At 37.6% G+C, this 26469-nt stretch overlaps 1 protein-coding gene across 5 annotated transcripts in view; it reads left to right on the top strand.

The window, feature by feature from the left end:
- mast4 (microtubule associated serine/threonine kinase family member 4) overlaps window positions 1-26469 on the top strand; it is a 148974-nt gene that overhangs the window by 59447 nt on the left and 63058 nt on the right. For all 5 annotated transcript variants that reach the window (XM_084745303.1, XM_084745304.1, XM_084745302.1 and 2 more), the window contains exon 4: window positions 19539-19570. In XM_084745303.1, coding sequence (XP_084601429.1) covers window positions 19539-19570 — 32 coding nt within the window. The remainder of the gene's footprint in view (window positions 1-19538; window positions 19571-26469) is intronic.

Raw genomic sequence — 26469 nt, 5'->3', positions numbered from 1 at the left:
AGTGTTTAGCAGCTGCTAAGATCAGATTTAGCCGGAGGGAGGGAGGGAGGGAGCAGGAGGCTGGAGCTCAGGCAGTGCAGCGTGGCTTCGCACCGGTAGGGAGGCATGATAAGTCGGGGGCTCTGTACAGTACCATGGACGAGTCCAGCATTCTGAGGAGACGAGGGCTACAGGTAGGCAAGCAAATGCAGCCGTTGTGGAGCTGGAGTGTGTGTGTGTGGGTTTGAGCTGCAGGGTGACTTTGTACTGTATGCATGCGTGGCTTGTGCTTGTGTGAGGCTGATGTATTGCTCTTTTAACAGAACACAGTCAGGACTTTGAGACCTTTTTGTGTTAACAGTACAGAGTGGGCAACATTTTGGCTGCGCTGGTGATGAGTGTGCTGGTGTCCTGTTCATGTGTGAGAATCTCTTGGCAGAACTGTGAAGACATTTTTCAGTGGATGTAACTGAGAGGATTTTACAGTTGACTGAAAACAGGCTGCGAATGTTTTCATCTTCACTACTTTGTTTCTTTGTGCATATTTGGAAATAAGAACAGTAGAAGTAGATTTGTGTCCAAACTAGGGCTGCCCTCGAATTGAGGTTTTCCCAGTCAACCAGTAGTTGACTGTTAAAGCCATTAGTCAACTAGTCGTTGTATGTTCACGATACTATTTAAAGGAGAAATCCTGTAGTGTATTTACAGTAATAAATCATAAGATGACTATGATATGTAATCAGAAATAATGTTAAAATGAAATACTCCCTTTTCTAACAACATTATAGCTGCAATGTCCCCCTTTTAAATTTCTGCTCCAGGCTGGAATAACTGTTTCTGTTTGCCTCTTTCACGTTAAATTAGAGTTCAAATTAATGCAGAATGTTTGCAGAATGACTAAGTGTCTGTTTTTGAGTTGTAAAAAAAATCATTTCTTTTAGAAGGCATAGGAGTCATAAAAGTTAAATTGATAAAAATGTTAATGGAGTCTGGCAGGCAGAAAGCAGGAAGTCACTGAACTCGAACTCCAGTGTGTATTTTCAGAGCAGTGGCCTTTTGTTTTAGGGGTAATGGGTTTAACTTCTCTTGTAATTGTCAATAATTGTTGTTGCGCATGTCCTGTGCTCGTGTAGCCTGGCTTCAATTTGCTACTTGGACTGCAGTATTCATTTTTGTAAGGGCAACTGCTACATAATAATATTTTATTATTTAAATATCTAATTCTGGGGCAACAAAAACATTTTTTAGTTCCAGGACTGAGCCAGAATTCCTTTCTTCATTCTTAACACTGTTCTACATTATAGAGGAATATAAAAATGTAATAATGGGGCTTTAAAATATGCATTTTACAGTTGCATGTATGCAGCAAGCCACCAGTTAAAGCTACCACAAGAAACTTGAATATTGTGTTGATTTGGGAAGTCCCTGTGGACAAAAGCAGCGGTGTTTCCACTGCCAAAATCACAAATGTAACGTCAAAAATAAAATTATCTAGAGAGAAATCTCTTCCAGCTTATATTTAACTTGTAACATTTCCTGGGAAAATGTGAACATAAAATCTTCCAGGGTTTATGATGTAAATCATTTCATCTGATTATAAGGAGAATCTGACCCAGTGGCAGCCATTAAAAATAACTAATAACTCCTTGCTTATGGTCTTGTTTGTTTATGGAGGTCACATACAGACATCAGTATTTAATTAAGACTTTGTACCTCTTAGAAACTCCTTGTAGTAGCTTTGACAGTAATGATGGCAGAAGAAGCAAAGATTCTGAATGTTGGAACAGCCAGCAAGGACAAGGGGACTTAACATTTCATTAATTTTTTTAAACTTCTGTGTGTGAAACACCATTACAATAACTTACAGATGATAAATAGTAAAAAAAAATGTCAGTAAATAAATATAGATTAGTTTAAACTGCCTCAAAACTAGGGCTACAACTAACAATTATTGTCATTGTTGATTAGTCTGTTAATTATTTTATTGATTAATTGAAAAAAGGGTGAAAAATGGCGACCAGTGTTTCCCAGAGCCAAAGATTACATCCTTGAATGTCTTGTTTTTTTCCACAACCCCACAATTTTCAGTTTACTGAACTAAATAAACCAGAAAATATTCACTTTTAAGAAGCTGGAATCAAAGGATTTTTACTTTTTTCCCTTAAAAATGACTCAAACAGATTAATATCTTAACAAATAGCTGGTAATTAATTTAGTTAAGAACTAATTGATTATTCGCGTAATCATTGCAGCTCTACTCAAATCATTTGTCACATTTTATTTGTCTTGGATGTTGGCAGGAGAAATTACAGATGTGAGCTCATGGAGCTGGATTGATCATGTTGTGTGAAAGGCTTTCTTTTGCTTTATTGACTTTTTATGATAATGGGAACGTACATTTTCTGTCAGAAATCCTAATTGAGGTGTAAGCTGAGTTCAGGACAACAGGGCAAACAAATGATGCACTTAATCAAGTTATTGTTGCCATCACTCTGCCATAACATGAGGTGGAAATGCAGGTGGAAATGGGAGGAGATTTCTTGTATTTTTCACCACATGTCATTTTTTTATCCAAGACATTTAGGACATTAATCATCTCCTCCAGCCAGGCTCATAAACTCTGCAGTAGGTATTACACTGCAGCGTAAATTGGGCTTGATTTATAATTTTGCTTGCTCTAGTTTGGGCCACTTACAGAGTAATTGATAAACATGTTTAAAAGGAAGCCTCTTTTAAATTCAGCTCAAACTCCTGCGTGTGTTTTGAATCCCAAACTCCCTGTGATCCATTGTATGTGTCATCTGTTTTAATTAGGCTGCACTATGGCTGATGAATTAAACCAATAAAACTGCTTTTATGCTCCGGCGTTCGTTTCATAACAAACAAAGGTGAGTTTTGCTTTTTTGAGAGCAAATTTCTCCTCTGTAATGTTTTATTTATTTAGCTGTTGAGCAAATTTTTTAGACTGACGCTGGTAACATTTGACTTTTATGTTCACAAATGTAGTGTCAATGTGTTCCTCTGAGATTATGAATCTTTCTGAAAATTAGACAGCTGAAATGCTGACGTTTAATTTATGCTGTTTGAATTTTTTATTTTTGATGGTCTTAATGGATTTCTCTGGAGAAACCAATAACATTTTTTTTGTAATTGGGTTTATCAAAAGCCACCAAACAGTAATTTTGTGCACAGTTGCCCTAATCTCTCCTTTCCTTTGTTGGACAGCACCTCCTCCTCCTCCCCTGCTCTCTTTTCTCCCACACAAGACTTCTTTATGTGCTCTAACAAGCATCAGCCACACCAAACACAACGGTCGCTCCTGTGGCTCCCAACTTTCACATTCAAAAGGAAACACGGAAGTTAGTTTGTCAGGCAAATGAATATAGCCGCTTCAGCGCCACAATTTCCCATTCATGCCCAGACCAGGAAGGGATGACATCATTCGAGTCAGACCTTGTTTATGTTGAGTGGATGAAGAACTGGACCATTTACAGTACAGAGGGTGTCGGTGCTTTTGGCCTTGAGGGGAGAAATGTTGACATATTTCAGCATATTACATCAGGCTTTTGGTACCTTGTTGCTTCCCTTTTGTTATCAGGAAATAAAACTGATACGCTTTTAAAAGTTGCACTTAAATTGTGGCTCGAGGAGCAACACATTGTGGGTTCAGTTATTTAAAAACTTGGTTTCAGTCAAACTTTATAGTCTGAAAAATAGTTCAGTCAATTAAAAATTAATTACAGCTGTGTTCAATTAAAGTATGTGTTTTTGAGGATCTTGCTATTTATTTATTAATCTATGACAGCAGTAGTTTTACATTTTGGGAAATGCACTTATTTACTTTCTTTCAGAGAGTTATGATGTGATCCAAGGTAGCCTGGATATGTCTAAAGGCAATCTCACAATTCACTGACTTTCATCTGTAGATGATTAAGCCTCTGGGGGCAACTCGTCACATACTGATGATTTGTCATTGCCTCTAAGCGTCCGATATTGAAGCACGAAGTAGCCTTTAGCGGCTGTATGTGACGCACACTGAAAGCTGTTTTTAACGTGTGATTAATGCTGTGAAACAGTCGCAGTTTGGTTAGTTATAGGCACAAAAACTACTTGGGTATAGTTTAGGATAAGACCATGTTTTGGGGTACAATATTAAGTTACATACATTGCATGACTTCATTGAAGCATCTCACAAGACAAAAGTCACATGATGAAAGTCATGTGATGCACAATCTATGAATGTATGTAAGCTATGACTTTTAATAAGGTTTTGCTTTTCACACAGGACTTGAACCTCGGTCTCCCGGGTGAAAGTCCTGACTTCGTGAGAACAAAGATGTTCGATGCAAACACCAGACTTTCTCACGCTTTATACCACTTCACAAGCCTGGTGCGTCTGAAACAGCTGTGGATGGGTTTACATTGAAGTCTCTTGAAAATCTTGCAGATGGGCACTGTGCACATCTCTGAGTTGCAGAGTGGCAGCGACAGAATGATATCCGGCCAACACTTCCCCTTCCTTGCGTTGCTTACAGTCTGATTAGCAGTTTCAGACATGAAAATGGAGTTAGAGATTAATTTCTATAAGAAGATATCTGCTTATGAATGCAGATAAAATTATAAAAACACTAATAAAAAGCTAAATCGTTGTCACACGATAGCCAGTTTATTCCAAGATTGAATTTTGATCAGTGCATTCTGTCTCTTCTGCTTTCCACACGGACTGTATACCTGAATGTAAAAGCCTGCTCAAATGTGATTGGTCAGGACTGTTTGGGCTACAAAGAGAGACCAGAACATTTCTGATACAAATATCTTGGCCCTTGCCTACGGATTCTGCATTCTTATGCAGGTATCAGTTTTTGGCATTTAGTCCAAATGTAATAAAATCAGTCTGTCAGCTCACTAATAAACATGCTGAATTTCATTTGTTTAATCCACATAAACCCAAATTGTAGAAATGATAACTTGTGGGTTTAAAGTCCTTTAAAGCTGGTTATTTTTTAGTTGTTGTCCTTTTATTTTGCTAATTTAATGGTCTGCATTCAAAGAATGAGAAAGAGCAGCTGCTCAGGGGACTGACACATGCCCACTGAGCTGGAGAACGAGTCTGAGGAAAGCCAGAACGCACACACCTACCTGGACCAGTATGTTTGCAATTGCCTGTTGCTGGACTGATTGTGAATGGTTGGAAAAGTTTAATATATCCCCCAACCCTATATATGCTATACTATATCTTTACCAGTAATGGTGCTTACAGCCTTCATGCAAAGCTAATTGACTGCTGGCTGTTAGAATAATTAATTTAATGTAATTAAACAAAAAGACATGAGCAACTATCTGCAACTCAAATATTTATCACCAGATATTTTATGCATTTCTATTTAAGTTACATTTTATAAGACATTATAAGATCTAAAAAGCAACACTTACGAGATTATCCAATAGGTAGAAAAGATATACATGATAATTAAATTTGTGCAGTTACTTACATATTTTGTGTTACCTGAAAAATGCTGCATGTGAGAAAGGATTTTGTGAAGCTCAATCAAGAAAACGTCAAAACTTTGACTTGATCTTCGATCATGAAGAACAAGAAGAGAAAGCTTTAGTGTTCATGTTGATGCTTAATGACTGTGACAGCGTGCAGAATTTATTTTTAGACTTGTTGATAACAACCGCCGACTAACCAACAATACGCAGGAGAATTACTGTTTCCCAGTATCAGAACCATTAATGAGTTCTCTAAATAAATTGCTCAGCTAAAGTGTGTTGTTCAGCTCAGTATGAGTGGCTGTCAGCTTTGTGAGGAGCTTCTGTTTGCTCGTCTGGAGACAAAGACGCATAATGATTTGAGACCGAGTAGAATAAGGTGAAGGTATATGTATGTATATGATGTTTGTGTGTATTTAATTTGTTTTTCTTTATTTTGTAGTTGTGTTAAATAAAAATAAGTAGAAAGTTGGCAGGTTGATGTGATTGCTTTGTCTATAAAGAGTATTCACCTCAGGAGCTTGTCTAGAGCGCAGACCTCAGTGACACTGGCCAAACCTGAAATCTGATTGGTCACCCCAAGCGCCCACTGCCCAGTGAGAGGTGTGAAAAATATATTTATAGACGTGCACTCTTTCCTTGGTAGGACTGTTCATCAGTTAAATTTTAAACACACAAATGTAAGAAAGTGTAAGATACTGTAAAGTCTGCAAAAAAGTCTGCAGTCCAGTGCAAAATACAACCTCAATAATAAACATGTAGTTACATTAATACTAGGTGTGTTAATGATTAATGATTAATCCACATTAAAAATTTAACAGATGAAAAATGTATTCATCAATAATTAACTGATAGGTTGTCATTTGACATTGTTTTGCCTGGTGGAGCCATTTATTGGATAAGAAAACTGAGAAATAAACTTGAAATTAAAAAATGAAAATAAGAAAGTTTTATGTTATTATTAAGTAATTACAACCTATTTGGCAGTGCCAGTCCAACGTGAACATTATCATCTTCTTAAAGGCAGAATTTATGGCAGAGCTGTTGTGCAGGTCTTTCTAATGGTGTGGCCAGTGAGTGTATGTCAGCATATCTATCTGTATTTGTATCAACAGCCTTGTATGAAGGCATTTGACTTTCAAGTTTAACAAGTACCTCTGCTCTCCTCTTCCATGTTTCACGTAAGATTTCCTTTAGTTTACTTTTTGTGTCTCCATTCTCACTGGGTTTGTAGTCTGGATTTGAGGAGCGTACGGCCGCCATGTTCCCTCATTATATAAAATTTGTAGGATTTATATAGATTTTAATGATGCCTATAGCAGCCACGCATGCCCTTCGTCTTAATTAGGAGCAGCCTGTCAGAAGCTGCTGCACTGCATTGTGGGCTTTACTGTACCTGTGACATCCAACGCTGCCTCGTAATAAAAGGTAGCTATCCAGACGAGTGCAGTGACTTTGTGTGCCTCTAAAGAGCCGTTTGTGTGAAGTGTTGTGAGCCGGCTAGTGAGGTGCAGTCTGGCAGGCAAAACATGACGGCACAGCACCAGAAAGGCTGGCTACTTGCACGTTTTTGACCACTTTTTTAAGGCTGACCAATAAATCCTGTACATATTAACATAATAGGTAGAAAATAATATTCCCATGCGAGAGGCAATCATTCAAATATTGTTTTTTGTGCTAATTTAACAACAGGCGCTACTACTCTACTGAGGAGCCAAAGAAAAGCTGTTCATCTTGGAAGGATAAGTGAATAGAGGAGCCTTTCTTTTGTCAGAAGACATAAGCAGCCTCTCTGCTGAAGTGTCCTTGTGCAAAATGGTTAGTTTCTATCAGCTCCAGCAGCAGCATTTCAGTGATGCTGTGAAAGAGGTCAGATTCAAAGATGAACTTAACCTTGAAGAAGAATAATCACAAAAGAAAACATCCGTCATCGCAGGCAAATCAAATTGGACACAGTAACATTTCAGATGCTTACAGTCGCCAAACACACTTGAATGACAAAAATATATTTCATTTGGGTGTGTTTTGAACCACTTTTGCAATAGAACATTCTGTATGGAAAAGAAAAAATCATATTTTGCTGTTGAGAGGTATGTAATTTAGATGATTGGATGACTTCTTCTTACTGCTACAGAAGAGATGCAAATATGATTGAAGTCTTACACAGAAAATAAAATGTTGTGCACAAAACTGTTGGTAACAGTGTGTAAAATTGTGCACAATAGCAGCCTCTGGTGTAGAACCCAGGAGCTACCTCGTGTTTGTTCCTCTAACAGATTAAAGTCATTAAGTATATTAATTCATCTATATTTGATCTGGAATGCAGGAGGAGATAAGCAGATTATCAGCATCTGTGCGGACGTGCTTCTCAATCTAACGACCTTCTCAGTTTATTATTAACTTGACCACAGAGGTGGGGTTGTATGAGGTTCTCATCCATAGTCAGTGCATTATCTGCAGTAGATGGCGGTCGACACGACCCCAGTTAACCTGTAAGCAGAGCAGGCTGCTGCTGCTAGCTTGGTTATGGTTAAGCCACACTGTGTAGCTGGCTGGCTGGCAGCTAACATCAGCTCAGGGTAAACGATGTCATGTATCCCCAGACACTGTGATCCTTTTCAGTCTGAAAAGGTGAAGCGTTTAGTGAGTTGTTCTCATGTTTTATAGGTAAATGTGCAGTGTTCATATTGCACAGTGCAAAGTGTAGCACATTTCAGCAGGAAGCAGGAAGATCTGTATCAGACAGCTTGTTCTGACAGGAAACTGCTGTTATATATGTCAGATATTGCTATCTCTCGCTCAACCAGACTCCTTTGGTAAAAACAGTCACTTTACCTCACAGACCACAGTTTCTGGTCTGCCGCTGCCTCGATCTGTTTGTTTGTGTTATTGTGTGAATTCTGGGTTTTTAAAGGGTTCACCAAAGAACTCCTGTGTTCTGCGGGATAAAATTACTGATTTTTGCCAAAGGAGTCTGTTGGCTGAGGATAGAGTGATATTTGGATTAGATAACATCTTTATCACCACAGAAAAAGCTGTCTGACAGCAAACTAAAGTAAATTATATTTTTAACTGCCTCTGGCAAATCTTTGGTGCTGTTGGTGTTGAGGACTCTCTCCAGCCCCTGCTGAAACCTCCGCTTTGCCTCTTTGATGCCAGCTTTCAGTTTTGCTCTGCTTCCTTTGTCACCTCACTTAGAGTCACCTTCTTTGACTCTTGATAGAGTCCTCACCTCTCCATCCATCCTGCTGCTTCTCCAAGCTGGGCGCATGCTGACTGCACTGGCTTTGAATAAGTACCTCTTACAACCCCGCTTCAAAAAAATCCATCTATCCCTTTAAACTGTAAGTGCCATATTCACCAAGGAGGACATTCTTACAGTTTTATTGTCTTTCTAATCATGAATAAATCCCAATCTGATAAATTTACACATTCCTCACTATAGTACAACTCGTGGCACCAGTTTTTAGTGACCACACAGTTTTACCTTTCAGTGGAGTTTGTATCTCTCTGATGTTGTTACAGTACCTTCTGTTGGAGGGGCGTCTTCAGTAGTTTCTACTCCACTCTGTCATCTCCAGATGTTCATCCCTTCTGTCATCTCAGTTTGTACATCACTTCTGTCATTTGCATTTGCTCCTGTCAAACATGAACAGACAACCAGTGCACATTAAACCGTGAGTGAAGACATCTATATGCAAATATCTGTATAATATGCATTAATATTGTATAACAGAGCCTCATCAACAACAACAGGTGGTAATTATCAAACAAGTGTGCGTACAACAGCAGTGAAATGTGATATATCACCAAACAGTAATATATGTTATCTTATCCAACACATTTAGACAAAAACAGAACCTCATGAATTAGACATTATGTACGTCATTGTCAACTTTTAATGGGCATAGCGTTGATATCTTTCAGTCTCTTTTTAAATTGAGCACCAACTGGTCTTTTTGTGCTTGCAAATGAATGTAAATACTTATAAATGTAAGAACTTACAACTATATTATAAACTAAAACTCACAAGATTTAATTAACATCCGTAAACACCTACACTAAAACACTGGAGTCTTTAGTGGCGCCCTAATTAAGATTCACAACCTGTAAGCGACAACATAAAGTGGAAAGTATAAATGGAAGACTCTTCTGAAACTGATGTGACACAGCCAGCTACATCATTAACAGTCTCCACGCTGTTGGTCTCATTGAACTACAAAAACACTCGTGGTTCTGCAGTGGTGTTACAGAGTCGTGTGTCTTTTCACTCACAGATGATCTTTGCCTGAGTACAGATACCAGCTTGCAGAGAGCACATTAACCAGACAAAAGTTTCATTCGAGCCATTATGGGCTTACTGTTTGTTATCTACATCTGATACTCTCAGCCGCTTACATTTGACATTACAGTTACGTTTCAGCGTTCGCCCGGTCACATGCAATTCATGCACTAATGGCATGGTGCCAGCCTGCTCATCAGGAGCTCACCTGTGCAAACCTACTCACACAAACACGCACACTGTCAAGAATGCAAGAATGTTTTTCACTTTGCATCTATGTTGCACTGTGTCCTTGTTCTAATTCGTTTAACAAGAAATGCAATTGAAAAATAATAAATTATTTTTCACAATTGATTAATAGTTTAAGTAATATTTCATGCAAAAATGGCAGAAAATGCTCTTTTTAGCCTCCCAAATATGGAGATTTGCTTTTTTCAGTTTATTATCATATTAAACCGAATAGCTTTGGATTAGACTTAGTCTATAATATATTTACAGTAATAAATCATAAATTGAAAATGATGCGTCATCAGAGGTCGAGGAAACATGTTAAGTTGAAATACTTGCTTTGGCTACAGCTGAGGTGTCCCCCTTATAAACTTTTATAAATTGAGTTTAGCAGGCAGTGAGACAGGAAACCACTGAACTCATCATGTGTTATATGAGAGCAGTGGGCTTTTGTTTTCAGGATAACGGGCTTAACTTTACATTGACAGACCGCCTGTCTCTGCTGTATCCTGAGAGTAGAGGGCGGGAGGAAATAACTCGCTTCACTATAGATTGTATAGTAAACAGGATTACAGCCTAATTTGTATACAGTCTATGGCTCCAACGTACTATTTGGACTGCGGTCCTCATTTTTGCACGCGCAGTGGCTACATATTGCTCCTTTAAAGACCTCTCGTGGATTTTAAGAAACTAGGATGGATATTTTTTTAGTTGCAGCCATAGATTAAACATGACAATTAAATTTTGTCCTTGTTGGTATTTGATAACCACTGATAAATGAAACAATTTGTATAGGGCAAGTAAAAATTGATTTGGCAAGTTAAAAAAAACATTAATGTTGATCCCTGTGCATGCATTTCATATGGCCAAAAAAAACTTTCTAATAACCTTCCATCTGTGGACAGAACCAAAACAAATGGCTCATGGTGCCCAGATCACACCTGCATGTTTTGCAGTTCTTATCTAGTTTTGCCAACACGCTGCAGGTTAGATGGAGCCTGTGAAGTACTTTGAAGTGTTGTAGTTTTTCCCCAGTGCATATAGATGATGAACCAGACCAGCTGCCAAATGACATTTGTGACGTGAATAAAAATAGAAATATTTTTGGACAAAACTTCTAACCCTGTCAGTACTGGAAACAGTTTTTCTGGCTGCAGTTGTGAACGTCTTAATGAATTTATTTTGGCTGTAGGTTTCCATTATAATGACATTAGAAGGAGCTCCTCATTAAAAAAGAGAGATCATCAAATTAGAGGACCATTATGCTCAGTGCCAATCTTTAAATGAATTGTTTCCCCTCTTACAACACTAGACGAGGCGCTGGATTAAGCATTTATGACACCTAACATCCTGCTACAAGGAGAAATGTGAGGATGCCAACAGATTTAATCAGCGGCGCTTTCTAACAGTGTGTATGCGCTTTAGTCTTGAATCTCCCCCTGCTGGTGCACAAATCAATATCTTTCACATCAAGCTGGGCATAATGGTGGAAGATATTACTTCAGACAGTAGGTTTGAGTTTACTGATGTAGTTGTCACGGTTAATAAAAGTCAGCTGCTTACACCTACTTTCTATATGATTAGAATTCAGGTCATTGACTGATAAACTTCCAGACTGTTTGTTTTCTACTTGAAGCCAATGTTTGCACTTTGGGGGGATCTTCAGTCAGTTTTGTATGTATAGTCTGTCTACTTCCTGTGCTACACATGTGTTGGGAGCAGATAACCAGCTGTATTGATCTATTTGACCTTTCCTAATCTCCGGGTACACTTGAGGTCTCTGACTTTGAAGCAGCATTTAGGTTAGATGAAGGCTAAGATTTTATCCAGAGTGAAGATTTTAATTAAAGCCCTTTTGTTATTCCCATGATGGTCATTCTCAAGACCAACAGACTTCTCTATTCATCTAAAGAATGAACATTTAATAAATGTTCAAAATCTTTATTGTAAGTTATATTAAACCTAAAAGGAAGCAGGGGTTGTTCCTATAGGTTTCATGAATATGCATGTCATCTATTGTGGTTGTCATCCTGTCATCATTTCTGTATTAGATCTCAGCATGTGGCAAATAACACATAAATCAAATGTCTCAGCAACAGTTAGGCTGAAGATATGTCAGCTTTTTAACTATGCTAGCGTTGACAGCCAGCTGCATCATGAGCATAATTGTTCCCAAACTTGCCCATGAACTACATGTGTTACCAGAGGGTTCCACTAGGGGGCATGCTAGAAAACCCAGACCATCTAAGCTAGACAGTGTATTGCAAGCCCAGTGGCCCTCCGGGGCCTCAGCTGACCCCGCTGCCAGGCCTGAGCATCGAGGTGGTTTTTGTTCGGGGGTTCCAAGTTGTCAAAAAGATCTGGTGAGGGATCCTAAGTGATCACTTGATCACTCCGGCACACTTGATAATAATAATATTGGGGGGGTAATTTCTTTTACTCTAGTGTCATTTAAGGTGTTGGTCTGATGACATTATGACTTCATATGAAAGAAGGGATTTTCCTGCCAGTCAGCAGCAAACCGCAGTTAAACCAAGTACACTTTTGATCTTGAGATGTAGGAAAATCCAAAGTAAATCAAGGGGAATTATTAATGAACCATTACACATAGGCCTTTTTACAAGAGCAATTCCACAGCTTTGATGTCGTGTCTTGGAGATGAAATGTTGTTGCTAGAAGTCATTAATTGACATTTACCCTGCGGAACAATAAACTTATCTCAGGTTCATCGCGTCAGAATCTCTCACGCACTGAGAAGATGACTGGATAAACAAATGATTAAATTTAAGTCATTTACTTTCATCACCGGTTTGTTTTACTGATGGACAACTTTCAAAGATGAAAGGTTTTCATGCAATTACTCTGTTTGACACTTTGACAGTGCCCAACCTTGTAAGGATCATAAAATGTAATAATGTTAATCATTATGCTGACTTTGAAAAAGCACACATCAGAGCCAATGATACACTAATTTAGATCTCGAAAGTCACAAAAAGTCTCAAATTTAAAGCTTTTCAGTTAAGTTTTATCTGTCATTTGTGCACAAAAGTTATGCCTGGAAGTTTGCTAGATATCATCTGTAACACCTGAACGAGGATTGAATTTAAAAAAGATCAATGCAAGGTTTTTATTTTGTTTTAAATTGTTACTGTGTATTAGAGGTATAATTCTTTTTGAATGTGCTGTACCAACAATGATGCAATTAAGTAATTTCGTTGAAAAGAAAATTGCATCACCTGTAGTAAGAAGTTTTTCTCATAAATTTGTTATCAAAAGTCATCAAGTTAATATTTAATTTGATGTATGTACGCTAGGGCGATTCGTTAACATCATCAGCATCATCTTTGGCTGTTTCAAAGTTTACTTTAACGGCCATGTATGAAAGAGAAAATGTCTTAAACTAATATTACAGACTGTTGTTACAGTCTGTAAATCCTTAGTTTCCTCATCCCACACTGATGCAGAAATACACTGCAAGTCATTATCTTATCTGCATATTACTACAGTGATTAATGAAAACCAGTTTTAATTCAAGTACTTTAGTAAAAATACTGACAGTCTGGTTCAGGAAAGGGTTGATGCAGTGATTAAATTAATGTGTCTCACAGTAATCCTTTTGAATTTGAGGCCTAGTATTTTCTTAGCAGGCATTTTGACTAATAGTGTCTATTAAATAGTGTGGAAGTGAAACTAATTTCAAGATATGCCACTATTTTCATTATGCTGTGCTTTATGTTATGATTGAATAAATACTGAAATATTAATGAGACAAGTTTTTGCTATTTATTTGGGGGAAATTATTATATTAATTAAGTATTTAAAAAATAATCTTTAGAATAATCGATGAATTAGTCCTTAGATGAATCAACTAATCGAAAAAATAATTGTTAATTAATCGTTAATGGTTAGATGGAGCCCTGCTGTGAACAGTATTTATTACTATCCAAACAGATTCAAATGACAGTCAGATGGAAAATTCACCTTTCTAAAATCTGAAGTCAAAGTATGTAAAGCACTGCAGATATCGGTCCCATGAGAGTCTGTTGTTGAATTAATATCTCCTGTCTGGTCTTGGTGCTGTTTATATTGCAGCAGTGTGAGTCAGAAACGCTGTTTGACCATGACATTGGCACACAGCTCAGGCTCCACTCTGACTCTGAGGACATCAAGAGAAATGTCTGTAAGGGATAATGAAGCAAGAGGTGAAGAACACTGACGGATAAAGGTAGAAACGAAAAATGGTGGCTGCCAAGGTTAACCAGGGCCAAATATTTTAAATCCTTTAAATCCTCCTTCCTTCGGGTATAAGATTTCAGAACTGGTTTATTTGGTGACACCTGGTGGTAACAGCAATTGTTGTTTAATGGTTTGGCAACGGCTGCGTGTGTAAGATGCTGCAGCAGCAGCTCCTTCAAACTAAACCACTTAATCTCTTATTTTTCGGGTTTACTGCCGAAACGCACATCACCTACCACAGAAATATGCTCACAGGCAGTGGAAAATGAAATGCGGGGTTTGGATTCAAGCTCAGCGGACCCTGAGATGATCAACAAATGCAGCTGGCATCTTTTAAACCTGCAGTCAGATCAGCTGGATGCACCGCAGCAGGTGACCACCGAAGGAGAGGAGGTGAGCGGATACGAGCCAGCAGGTATTTAAGGCTGGTCTTGGATAATGTCCGGTCATGAAAATGCATCGGATGAAATTGGACTCAAGCCGGCCAAATCATGAGAAACCTGAGATTTTGTCCCCACACGGAGAGACCTGTCCCACTGCATCTTGGCTTGCACCCCAAGTGCAAAGGGAACAGTTTGGTGCTGATGGACAGCAATTCCCAGATATTGAACTTTTAATGTGAAGATGTCGACCTTATTATCGTCACCATTTTGTTGCTGCTGTTTACGTTCAACAAATTCAGCAATTGGTGCATTTGTATAGTGCAACCAAACAAACTTAAGTTATTTTAATAAGGAAGTCAGTAAATTGGCCATACATTTACATCAGCATGAGCAACCACAAGCTGATTTCATGCACTAATAGTTTTCTGGGACACAAAGTTGGTTACTTTGCTGAGGAGTTGGAGGTGCGCAGCCTGTCACCTGCAGAAAATGTCCATGTTTTGTTTTGTGGATGCATTTTTTATGAATGGTGGCTGTCGGAGCCATCCTCGGTGGCAAAAACATTGTGCATTCTGTGTCCTCTTCACGTTGTGTTTCTGCAGTTGAACATTTTTATGACGTGAACAAGCTCTGGAAAGGCATTAAGAGAGTGAGCAGTAAGCAAAGAGGCTCAGTGAAATAAAATTACACAGTAATTCTGTATTAAATGCATGCATTGTGTTTTGTGAATGCCTTGTGCATGAAGGCGCTTGGAATCCAACTTGGGAATGGTTGACGCTGCCGGTAAAATACTACTATGTGCAAAGGTAATTGCTAAAAGAAAATACATTGAAGGACTATTGCGAACGACAATCATAAATATTATCAAAAACCAAATTACAACCTTTGAGTTTGAGGATTTGATCATTCTTTCTGTCTTTTGAGAACAACATACATACGTAATAGGCTTCTTTCAGCGTCGTCTTCACCTTGACGCTTGGCAATTGCTCTGTTAGCTCTTTGGTTGTTTTATTTTTTTGTTCTTTTCTAATGCTGGATGAATGTAGCAGAGAGTGACATCTCTGTGAAAATAGCTTGTGTTCACTTATTTTTCCATGTTAAATTTTAATTTAACTAAAAAATAACATTTAATTCAGTTTCCCCCACAGAAATGAAGTAAATGCTGCAATATAAGCTTAATGTATATATTTTTTTAAAGTTTTGTTACACTTGGTGTTATCAAGAAAGCCTCACGACCCCCCGTGAAGCTTTGGCGACCCCTAGTGAAATAGACCGTTGTTTGTGGTGTAGTTTTGCTGAAATAAGTGCATTCATGTGGTTTCCCAGTGTCTGTTCAATCAGGGCTCCTTTATTCGTACTAGAAGGACAAAACTAAACTTTAGTTAGAGAGAGATTTAGAGTTTTTGTGTGTGTTTTTGATGTGTCTCACCACTCCGTTTCATTAAAACTGCGTCACACAGTGCAGTTTGAATACAGTAATAGACCATTTTCTCCACACAAGCTTTTCCTTTTCACAAAGCTGTCAAAAGTGTCAAGCATCAAAAGCATAAATAAGCAACTCATTACAAGACATTTATTTCACTTTATGTTAATATTTGACTGAGCCATGAATTGATTTCGCATGAATACATGTGTTTCTCGATAAATCGGTGTGTTATCATCGTGTTTCTGCTCTCAAATAGTCCTTGCATTATAATAGACGTCACACTGTTATTTGGAGGGCTGTGATTGGTGGATATCCCATCAGTGTAAGTCATTCCCTGCTGGTAATTAGTGTTGTGTGAGCTGCGGTCATGTCTCTCAAGGAAACTCTCTGCCCTTGGTCTTCAGTAGGCAGCGGGGGAAGCAGACATTAAGCCCTAATTGATAGCAAAGGGAGAGTGGGGCTTAGCACTTTTTCTGCTGACAGCAGCAGCCAATACACATCAACTCTATGTCCTACACCGTTTGAGACAAAGGACTTCACCCTTATCAGGTTGTTATAAGACAATGAAATGTCTAATGATCAGATCAGTGGGATTTGTAGTCCCAAAACAAAACAGAGACCCAAAGCCCGGTTATTTATCAGTGCTCTTTTACAGCAAGAGGAGGACAGATCCAGCTGGGAGAGATTTGAAACAATCCGAGCCGCGGAACTTTGTATTTGTTTCACGCTGCTGATCTAAAAGAGCACGGGGAAATGTTGAGAGGGGCGATAAAACAAGCTGCTTCTTCTCAAGAAACTGCTGTAATTAAAGAAACAGTTGTGTGAGGTCTGTGGGGGATACAGCGATCTATACGGTGAGCTTGGCTTTCCACGTGGCACAGACTCGTCAGCAGATGCAGCAGAATCATGTGTGCTCTGGTGCATTTTAAGTATTCGTTCCTGGCAGCTGTCAGAGAAATATGTGCTTTGGAGTCTTTTAATGAAATTTGTGATTTGATTTCCATTAAGGAGCTGAACATATTTCAGATCTGTTGACTACGGCCTCTCAAAAACACTTGCTAAGTTCTCTGTTCATGTGTATGCAGTCTCAGGGTTTCTGCAGGTCCTTAAATAGTCTAAAATCCAATAGTCTAAATTCTGGGCCTTAAAATGCCTTAAATACAATTTTGGCATGTCTTAAAATTGATTGGATCATGAAGTTGACATTATGTCTATAAAGTCCTATTAACTTTAGTCTCACTTTTATCTGTGTTTTTGGAAAACATTTCTATTGATCACACTGTAAAAAAAAAAAAAAATCTACAAATAACACCAACATTGACCCACTCTCAACTAATAACATTAACTCCTGCAAGTGAGCCGTTTCAAACCATCTTTCCTGAATTCTGACGTTGCTACATTGCCGTCATGCTAGCTTGTTTTTTGGTCAGAATTGACATGAAATAAATTTTAAATTGTATTTATAATGGTCTTAAAAAAGATTTACTAAATGGTGAGAACACAAGTTTAATGGCACGGTTTTCCAAAATTATATCCAGTCAGCCAAACTCAAAAGAATACCAGGTTTAATTAGAGGAAGCATTACACAGAATAACTGTCGGCATGTTGTAATGTATGCTGTGCTGTGCTCATTAGTTTGTTTATGTGCAATATCCAAATCACAAAACAAGAACCAAATCGCCCAATTTTTTGAAAAAGGAAAAGTGTATGAAAAAACAGCATTATAATGAAGTACCATAGTGCTGCATAGATTCCATGGCCCAAAAATCTTGTTCTCCGGATGAAAGAAAATTTTTATTTGTATTTATACAGAACCCAGCAAATATCACACAATCGCAATTTAATGCAGTGTAATTGTAAATCAAAAATGATCATTCCCACTAATCATATCACATATCATAATCGCACTTTCAGTTGAAATTATCGTAGTATAACTTTTTACGTGCAGCCGTGATCTCAGTTTTTGATCTCAGTGAATTGTTGATCAGTCAAAAGAAATTTTCTGTCTAGCAACATTCATGACGCTACAAATGTCAAACAGTAAAACAATTTAAAACAAATGCACATGAGAAATACAAAAAATATAACCGAATTCATATAAACAATAAATAATCTTATCCAAAGCCAGGCTAAAGACGCTTGGTTTTAGGTTTACATTATAGGTATTAACACTAGGAGCGTAAAAACTAAAAGCTGCCTCATCCGGCATCTTCAAACAACTAAAAGACTTGGACATGAGAGACATGAGGGACCTGAGGGGCCTTCAAACTTTCGAGCACATCTAATGAATAGGCTGGAACATGATTCTCTAAAAGCAAGTAAAATTATTTGAAAATCTTACCAGAACTTGAAGAGGTTGTGGTTTGGTTTTGATCCTAAAATAACTGCTAATAAAATGCTGTGATCTCTAACCTCTTCTACATTCATTCAGCATAGTCACACCTCACCTTAACTGCTGATTACATTCCTACATCTCAGGTAGAGAACGAAAACTAACACGAGGACCCACATTTACAACCTAGTCACGCTTAAATTTTGACGACTGGGTTTAACAGATATTCACCATATCCATACAGGAAAATCTTATGCGTTGTTTTCGCACATTTGGTCAAAATCGGTTAATGACTGCAAGGACTTTGCAATATTGCAAATGTTTGCCAGCAGTTTTATCCTTTAAGTAACCAGCCTGTGAGAGCGCATAATCCCCAAGAAATCAATGAAGGCATTGTTGGTGCTTTCTCTGTGCAATTAAACCCTGACCTCATGTAACTCTGCCTTCTACAGTTTACTTCAGCAACATATAGACAGTATTGCATTTATTTAACTAAGAAAAAAAGCAAACATGAGCAGAACAGTTTGTGAAATTTGCTCGTGTTTATTTTAAGTCTTTCTGGGAATTTTATGCCTTTTAACTAGACTCCTTTTTACCAGACTCATCAGTATATAGATGGCAGGAAGTGCCGTCATCCATGGCCTTCATTTTCAGTTCAGCTGTTTTATGTGATTTAAGTGACGAGCTTTAAATCCAGATGTTTTCTTTAAATTTCTTGCCAGTTCTCTTGGATGGGATATTAACAGTTTCACACCTGTTCTGTGATCTCTTTCCATATGGTGGCTGTTTGTGAGGCTGTAAAGCTGCTGCTGCTGCAGCAGAATAGCGGGCTGCCAATGTTGTTTTAATGTTCCTTATTGACTGTGGTGTTTCTGAGGCTACACCACAATTATACTGGTACAATACTACAGTTTTATAGCATCCAAAGAACAGGCTTTCTACTTGTTATTTAGAAATCAAAACACAAATATCTGGGTATAATAAAGACTGAAATTAACCAGCATTGGATGTGCCAGGTGAATTTCAATGTTAGAGCCTATCATGTGTGAAGTGACTCTCTCTTGTCGGTGTTCCTGGGATGCACACGAGGAGGCATAGTTCACAAGATGCCAGACAATTGATGTATTATTTCAAGTTTTCATTATTTTATACTAATACTTCTTCTCTTTTTATTTACAGAAAGAGCTGAGTCTTCCTAGAAGAGGCAGTTTGTAAGTACCCAGACATTTGTTACACATACTGTAGACATCTGTTGTGAATAAGTTGTGTTAACAGGAATACCAAATAATAAACCTTAACCTCCGGCTGTCATACTTCATACATTGATAGTACAGATACTCAAATAAGCTAAAATAATACATAAGCATCACAAGGTACTGTCTTTTAAAACAGTTTGAAAAGCATTTATTGTCATAGCAGAGGCTGTCATAGCTAAGGTCTAATACCACAACGATAAAGGCATTTTAAATGTTTTTTAAAAAGGAGTGCCTTGGAGTTTTTGTTTACATATATCCTTAACCAAAGATCACCTCAAGCAAACTCAATCTGAGTCCAGGAATCACTCCTACACAAACATGTTTTAAAAGCTAAAATAATGTTTGTACAAAAGTTAACTTTTTGTCTATTTCAGCTGCACACTGATAATCATGTGAATAAACATTAATTGCAGCACATCATAGCAGGACTGCATGATAGAGCTGGAAATCAGTATCAAGTCGAATTTGATTTATATAGACCAATATTACAAATCACAGTTTACCCCGGGGGGCTTAACAATCTGTACAGTGTGTGTACACCCATGTAAAAAAAAGAAAGAAAGAAAAAAAAACACACCACAAAACAACCTATATCATGATATTAATATTTTTCAAATCACATAAATAATCAAACTGATAATCATTATGATTTCTATGTGAATAAATCAGCTATCATCCCTTTAATAGTCACATAAGTTGTAAGGCACGTCTGTGACCTGGAAAGGTTCTTGTTGTTCTTACAATTTCACATATTCTGCAGTCGCTCGGTCATCAATCAGTGAACTCTGTGTTCAGTCAGTGTCAACAAACAAGCTGTAAATTGATATATATTAGTGTCCCTATGAGCAAAATCCAATTTAGTTTGAGTTAGGATCCATATTCTGTCTAAAGTTTCAGTTTCAATATTGATATAATGTTCCTTTTTTCTCCTGGAGATGAATAATAATCAAAAACATAGTAAGGATTTGAGAAGTTTATTGTCATTGTGCATCATCCTCAAATGGTCCTTGTATTCACACACATTTACATATTTAATAATAACACATATTTACAAAGAATAAATGGACAGGAATATAAAGAACTTAGTGAGAAAAGTTGCAGAAAGTACAAAAATAAGCAAGTATCAGTCAGCAGTAAATACAGTGTAAGGTGCCTTGTGGCAACATAAATATCATAATAACAAATAACATAAATAAAGAATTAAATGGGAACAGTCAGATAAACAACAGATAAACAACCTTGCCACTCACAAGTGTGCAGAGAAAACTTCTTCTCTGTGAATTGTTCATGCTGTGATCTCATCATGAAAGTTGCTTTTTCTTTTAATTACTGATTACCACCTGTCATGGCTTGGTGCTTCTGTCTCGAGCTGGTTCTGTCATATCTGTTTATTATTTTCTCTGGAAATACCCCAAAAAATGGCAAACAGTGGGTCCCTGGGGAGCTTTCAACCATTCCTCTCCAAAATGTATCTCAGAAAGGACTTGAGCAGGATATTTCTCGCTGGTTTCTCTTGGGTTCGGTTTGGATACAGCGTGAGGGATCTGAAAAAAAAAAAAAAAAAAAAAGTCTGCTTGCTGATGACATGAATGAAACTCTGTCCACGGATTTGCATTTTTAACTTTGAGTTTCTGAGAAAACTCCTCTTAAGGTGGTTGTTCATACAATGGTTCATTGTTGGAGCACAGAATAATTTCCATTTTTCAAATACTGCTTGACAAAAATGATTTGCTCAAGATTTGCTTTGAGTCGCGTTCATCCACTCAGGATAATAAGTGGATGAATATGCTTTTATTCTGCCATCAGTTTGCAAAGTTAAATCTTACTTCTCATGGTGAAATACGTTAATCACTACTTTTCTTTTAGTGGTCTGTCATGTCATTATAAAGCGAGGATGTGTTCAGTGAATTAAACTTTAGGTTGATCATACATCTGTTCCACCAGTTATTAAAGGTGACGCTCGGCCATTGATAGATAACCGCTTTGAAGCCAGATGAAGGCATAATGGACTTCTCGGACATTGATTTTGGTTTAGTTTGATGGTGCAGCAGAAAGATTTACCCATGACACCTTGCTGCTCTCGCTGGCACCTCACCAGAGGGGGGCAGCTACTGTAATAGAGGTGAGCCATTACTAACAGGCTGCTGTGAGATCACCAAGCGCACTGGTTTATATTTAGAGCGCTGGAGCCTCCAGGGACCTTGGTAACCATAGTAATGGTGTTTGGATATGACAAAGTTGATGTAACTGCTTCAAATTCATCAGAACTGTGATTTATGTAAAAAGCTCTTTTGGACTAATTTGTCATCTAGAAATGTGACGATCAAGTAAGACATTAGTTTTCCCACATTTTGTTAAATATATTTACTTCCTTTGATTTGATTGGATTACAGCTGTAATCTCTGACTGCTGTCACTCATGTGCGTGATTCTCGTGTGTTAGACGGGGATAAAATATTAATATGACAGACGCAGGAGCGCAGTAGGGACTAAGCTGAAGTTGGTGACATGTCATAAAGCCTTGGTCACAGTACATGACTTAGTAAGTCATCAGTTCACTCTGCTGTTCACGCTGCACTACACTATTCTATATGCAGAATAAAAACTAATACTCTCAGGCAGAAGATTCAGAGCCAGAAAATGTAAGAGCACCTGCTTTAAGTTTCTTTTCCTGCCAACATCCATCATTTTACTCCACAAACAACCTGCTTGTTCTTTAAGTAGTGTTCTCTGCAGTATAAACCATGATTGTATGGTTTTATGACCACGTTCCTTATTTTAAAGGTCTCCACGTTTATATTTTATTTCTCAAGGCTTGTGCAATATTTTCCTTTTTAGGCTACTTTGCACTTTTCCCTGTCTTGTGGTCCTTAATCTTGAAGTTGTCATGGTTTGCACGCTACACGGCTGATTTTTTTATTTGAGGAAACTCAGGCTAGTCTGTCTACTCTAACTAGTTTTATCACAAAAATACATATGTGAGAAGTGGCATTACATCTCTGCATCTCTACAGCGTTGTGTCAGTGCTGCTGGAGCTGATGCTAATTTGAACTAATTTATAACTTCATAACTACCTCTACTACTTTATAACTACTTTTGCTCATTTATCTCTATGTTTGGGTTTTTCTGGTTGTTTTTCCGGTGCCCTTTTCTTGTCTCCTACATGACTCCTCTCCTCCCTCAGCCTGTCTGCTCCAGAGTTATTATAGTTCTGTATTTTTCAATAGTTTTTTTTCATTTTCAATTAGTTCAAGAGTGTGTTTGACTAAAACTAAAGATATTTCCTGTATGTTTTTATTTTTTAGTTTTGTAAGAACACAACATTGTTACCGTGTTCATTTTTATTCCAGTTAACTTAAATGTTTTGTCACATCTGCCTTTAGTTTTTAGCTAACTAGAATAAACTTGATGTGCCGTCATTGGCTGTAGCTTGTTGCATGACTCCCCGGCCCGTCACTGATGCAGACACACCCTGCTTGATATCTTTCATGTGTCTGCAAGCTCACAGTTTACATATAATGACCGTCGCTCATGGGAGTGAGTGATCTGGAGGATTTTTTCTGTGATCTGCAAAGACTGTTGGCGAGTTGAATATCAGGGCTGCAATCATGAAGTGTGAACTTTAATTGACAGTGATAATGATGCATAACAGTAAGTTAGTAAGTCACTGAAGTTTGTTCTGTACAGCTCCTTTTACAGAGGTCCCTTTTGAACATGAACGGTATTTGAGTTGCACAGTTGTTACTTACGTGTTGCTGATGATCTTTTTTTTTTATTATTCCTAATATATTTTACTTTTTGTTTGGTATTATTTTGACAAACTGAGTAAAAATTAAATAAATGAAATAAAAATAAACAGCACACATCAAGTAATTACAAACTAAAGCTGTCACAATATCGGATTTTAAACTTCAGCACAGTACAAGTATAAAAATAGGGCATTCAATACTGCTTTTGATACCACGGGGAAAAAACAAACAAAAAAATAACAAGTTCTCTGCAAACAAAATAGATCAACCCGCAAACAATGCTGGTACAAAAACTGAACACTGTCATGTCTTGCTGCAAGCCAAATTATGGTCAGGACAATAAGCACTTAACTGACTAAGGTCTTGAATGAGCACTTTAATCATGTTTTCATAGCTTTGGTATTTTTCAGTACTATGAAATGTTAATATTATATTGATTTCAAACAACTATCAATACTTAAATACTTCTGACAAACACTAGACAGCACAAGGGAAGACAAAGGCCAGTTTTCAACCTTCAGCTGCTTTTGGTCCAAAGGAAGTTCATTGTTAGAGCATCCACAGTGTCTGAGCCGACACTTCAGAGGCACAGTGACCTTTTGTTCAGTCGAATGTGAGGGACAAGCAGTGCACCCTGATCAGGAGGCCTAAGTAACCTACTATTGATATAAAGATGGAGCAGATCACATGTACACAGGCACCTGAGCATGCAGGGCTCTATATATGAAAACAAGTACCTTAAAATAAACCCTGCAATTACCAGATCATACATATATTTATCTTGTAATCACAGCGAGAAAAGGGGCATGAAACAGAACTTAACTCTTCAAATGTTGTGTCTCTGTAAGCTCAGTGTTTGTCAAATACAGAGCAGAGATTTTGCTGTGACAGAGAGCCATCTACTGAACATTTGATGCCATTAACATGCTGGCTGGTGTCAACACACCACTTAATTACCAAGGTTAGCCTTTTCCACAGACTCTTTACAGCTTGACAGGACATTTATTATTGTAATTCCCTCTCCACGGCCATAACAGTGATGGATTGTACCTTTTAGATTATGTCACATTTGAAGTTGTTTTCAACATGAGTCATTCTAGTTGAGCGACTACTGGAACCTATTTATAGTTTGACCTTAATAACTGGAAGTCTTTTGCTGGGTCCAATTAAATAACTGAAAATCCATCATTTGTATGTTGTGTTGGCACCTCGAGGTGCATTCATTTGGATTTGTTGACCGTTTGCATTGGATCCTGTTCCTGTTTCTTACTGTCAGCTTAAAAAAAACGCAGCCTGGTACAGGTTCTGAAGGACCAAAGCTGCTGTGATGCCCAGTTACACCAGCTGCTTTTCCATGCAACAGGATATCAAAGAGGATTTGTTGACAGTAGATACTGTTACATGTTCTTTTTATGGTGATATTCGATTCAACAGATGTTGTCAAACGTACTTTGTGAACTCGATCACTGCAGATTAAGTTTTTGTTTGTGGTTAGTCATTTAATATGAGATTTTAGCAGTAGTTTTACAGTTGCAGCCTGCCTGGAGCTTTTTTTATACACAGTATTTTCTATTTTTGTAAGTATAAAGTACAGTGGAAACCTCCTGACTGTTTTTTTTTCCTTGATTCCTCATGCAGACTACCATTAAATTTATCAGCTAATTGACATTTGCACATTTATTACATCAATATCAAGTAATGAAATGGACAGCTTTGCTATTTTTCCCCTCACTAAGAGCTTCCTGAGGGTCCATTACATGACCAGGCTTCATCTACAGGTGCTTTCCTTGTGCCCATTTGTTTTCTGTCTCCATCAATAGCAGCCTTGACAAGATTTCTGCTGTTTTTTGCGGTTTGTCAGAGCTAAGAGAAGACCACGTTTTTCATTTAGAGAAAATGACTTTCTTTTTCCTGTCAAAAAATAGACCAAAGTTTAATATTCTTCACAGTAATTGGACTATTTGTTTACTATCGGGCTGAAAAAATGATTTTCACAGTGTTGGTTGATTGTTTTCTCACTTTATCATTGTTTGGTCTATAAAATGTCAGTAAGTGTTTCCCAAAGCCTAAGGAGACATCCTCAATTGTCTTGTTTTGCTCACACCTTAAAAATATCCAGACTTCTGTCATAAACAAGTAAAGAAAAAAATATATTCACATTTAAGAAGCTGCAATTTATTTCTTAATAAATGACTCAAAGTGATTAATTAATGATCAAAATATCAAACAATTTAATAACTGATTAATAATCAATTATGGAGGTCCAGATTGCTATAAGCAAATTATTTAAATGGTACAGGAATGATTATGTCCCAAGCTTTTTGATCCATATACGGTACCAGTCAAAATGTTTTTCAGATTATAAGCAGTATGCAAAGATGCCATCAAAGCAAAAGTTGGCTACTTTTAAGAAAACCTTTTGCACACTTGTATGTTGAGAGGTGCATAAATGGACCACAGGTCGACAATAAAGAGCAAAAAGACACACAGTCATCTGCACTTGCAATCAAAGATTTAAACAACCGTGTTATTAAATCTTTGGTTGCAAGAGCAGAAGACTGTGCAAGAGTGTTTTTGCTTTTAAAGAATCTAAAATATAAAACATATTTTGCCTTGTTTTCACATTTTTTGATGTCTCCAGTATTAATCTACAATGTAGAAAAATAATAAAAATAAAGAAAAAACTTTTGACAGGTACTGTGAGTGTTCGATCACTGTGATCACCATGAGTGGTTTCCACTAAGTGTCTTCAGTTTGGCACACAGTTATTGAAAGTTGTTGCCGAATTGATCAGCCAATGAATGGTGACTAATCATGCCGTTAGTGTGATAGCAGGAAGAAAATCTCAAACCTGTGTGCTGGCTCATCAGCAGAATCACTCTCTGCTTTCAAAAACTGCTTGAATACCCACGTCTCCTGAGAATACCTGCTCACCTAACACGCTCTCCCTCTAATTTAAAAAAAGGAAATAATTTGCCATGTCTTACTTTGCTCCTGAAATCACCCCCTTAATCTACTGTGGCTCGGATAGTGCCTCATTTGTAATTTGTACATGGCCTTGAACAGAAGCATCTGCTGAAGGAATGAATAAACATAAATGTTAATT

The sequence above is a fragment of the Lutjanus erythropterus genome, chromosome 20, assembly GCF_056507025.1.
Source record: "Lutjanus erythropterus isolate fLutEry1 chromosome 20, fLutEry1.hap2, whole genome shotgun sequence".
Taxonomy (NCBI): domain Eukaryota; kingdom Metazoa; phylum Chordata; class Actinopteri; order Lutjaniformes; family Lutjanidae; genus Lutjanus; species Lutjanus erythropterus.
Note: the sequence above shows the minus strand (reverse complement) of the source record. Positions and strands in the feature narration are given on the sequence as shown.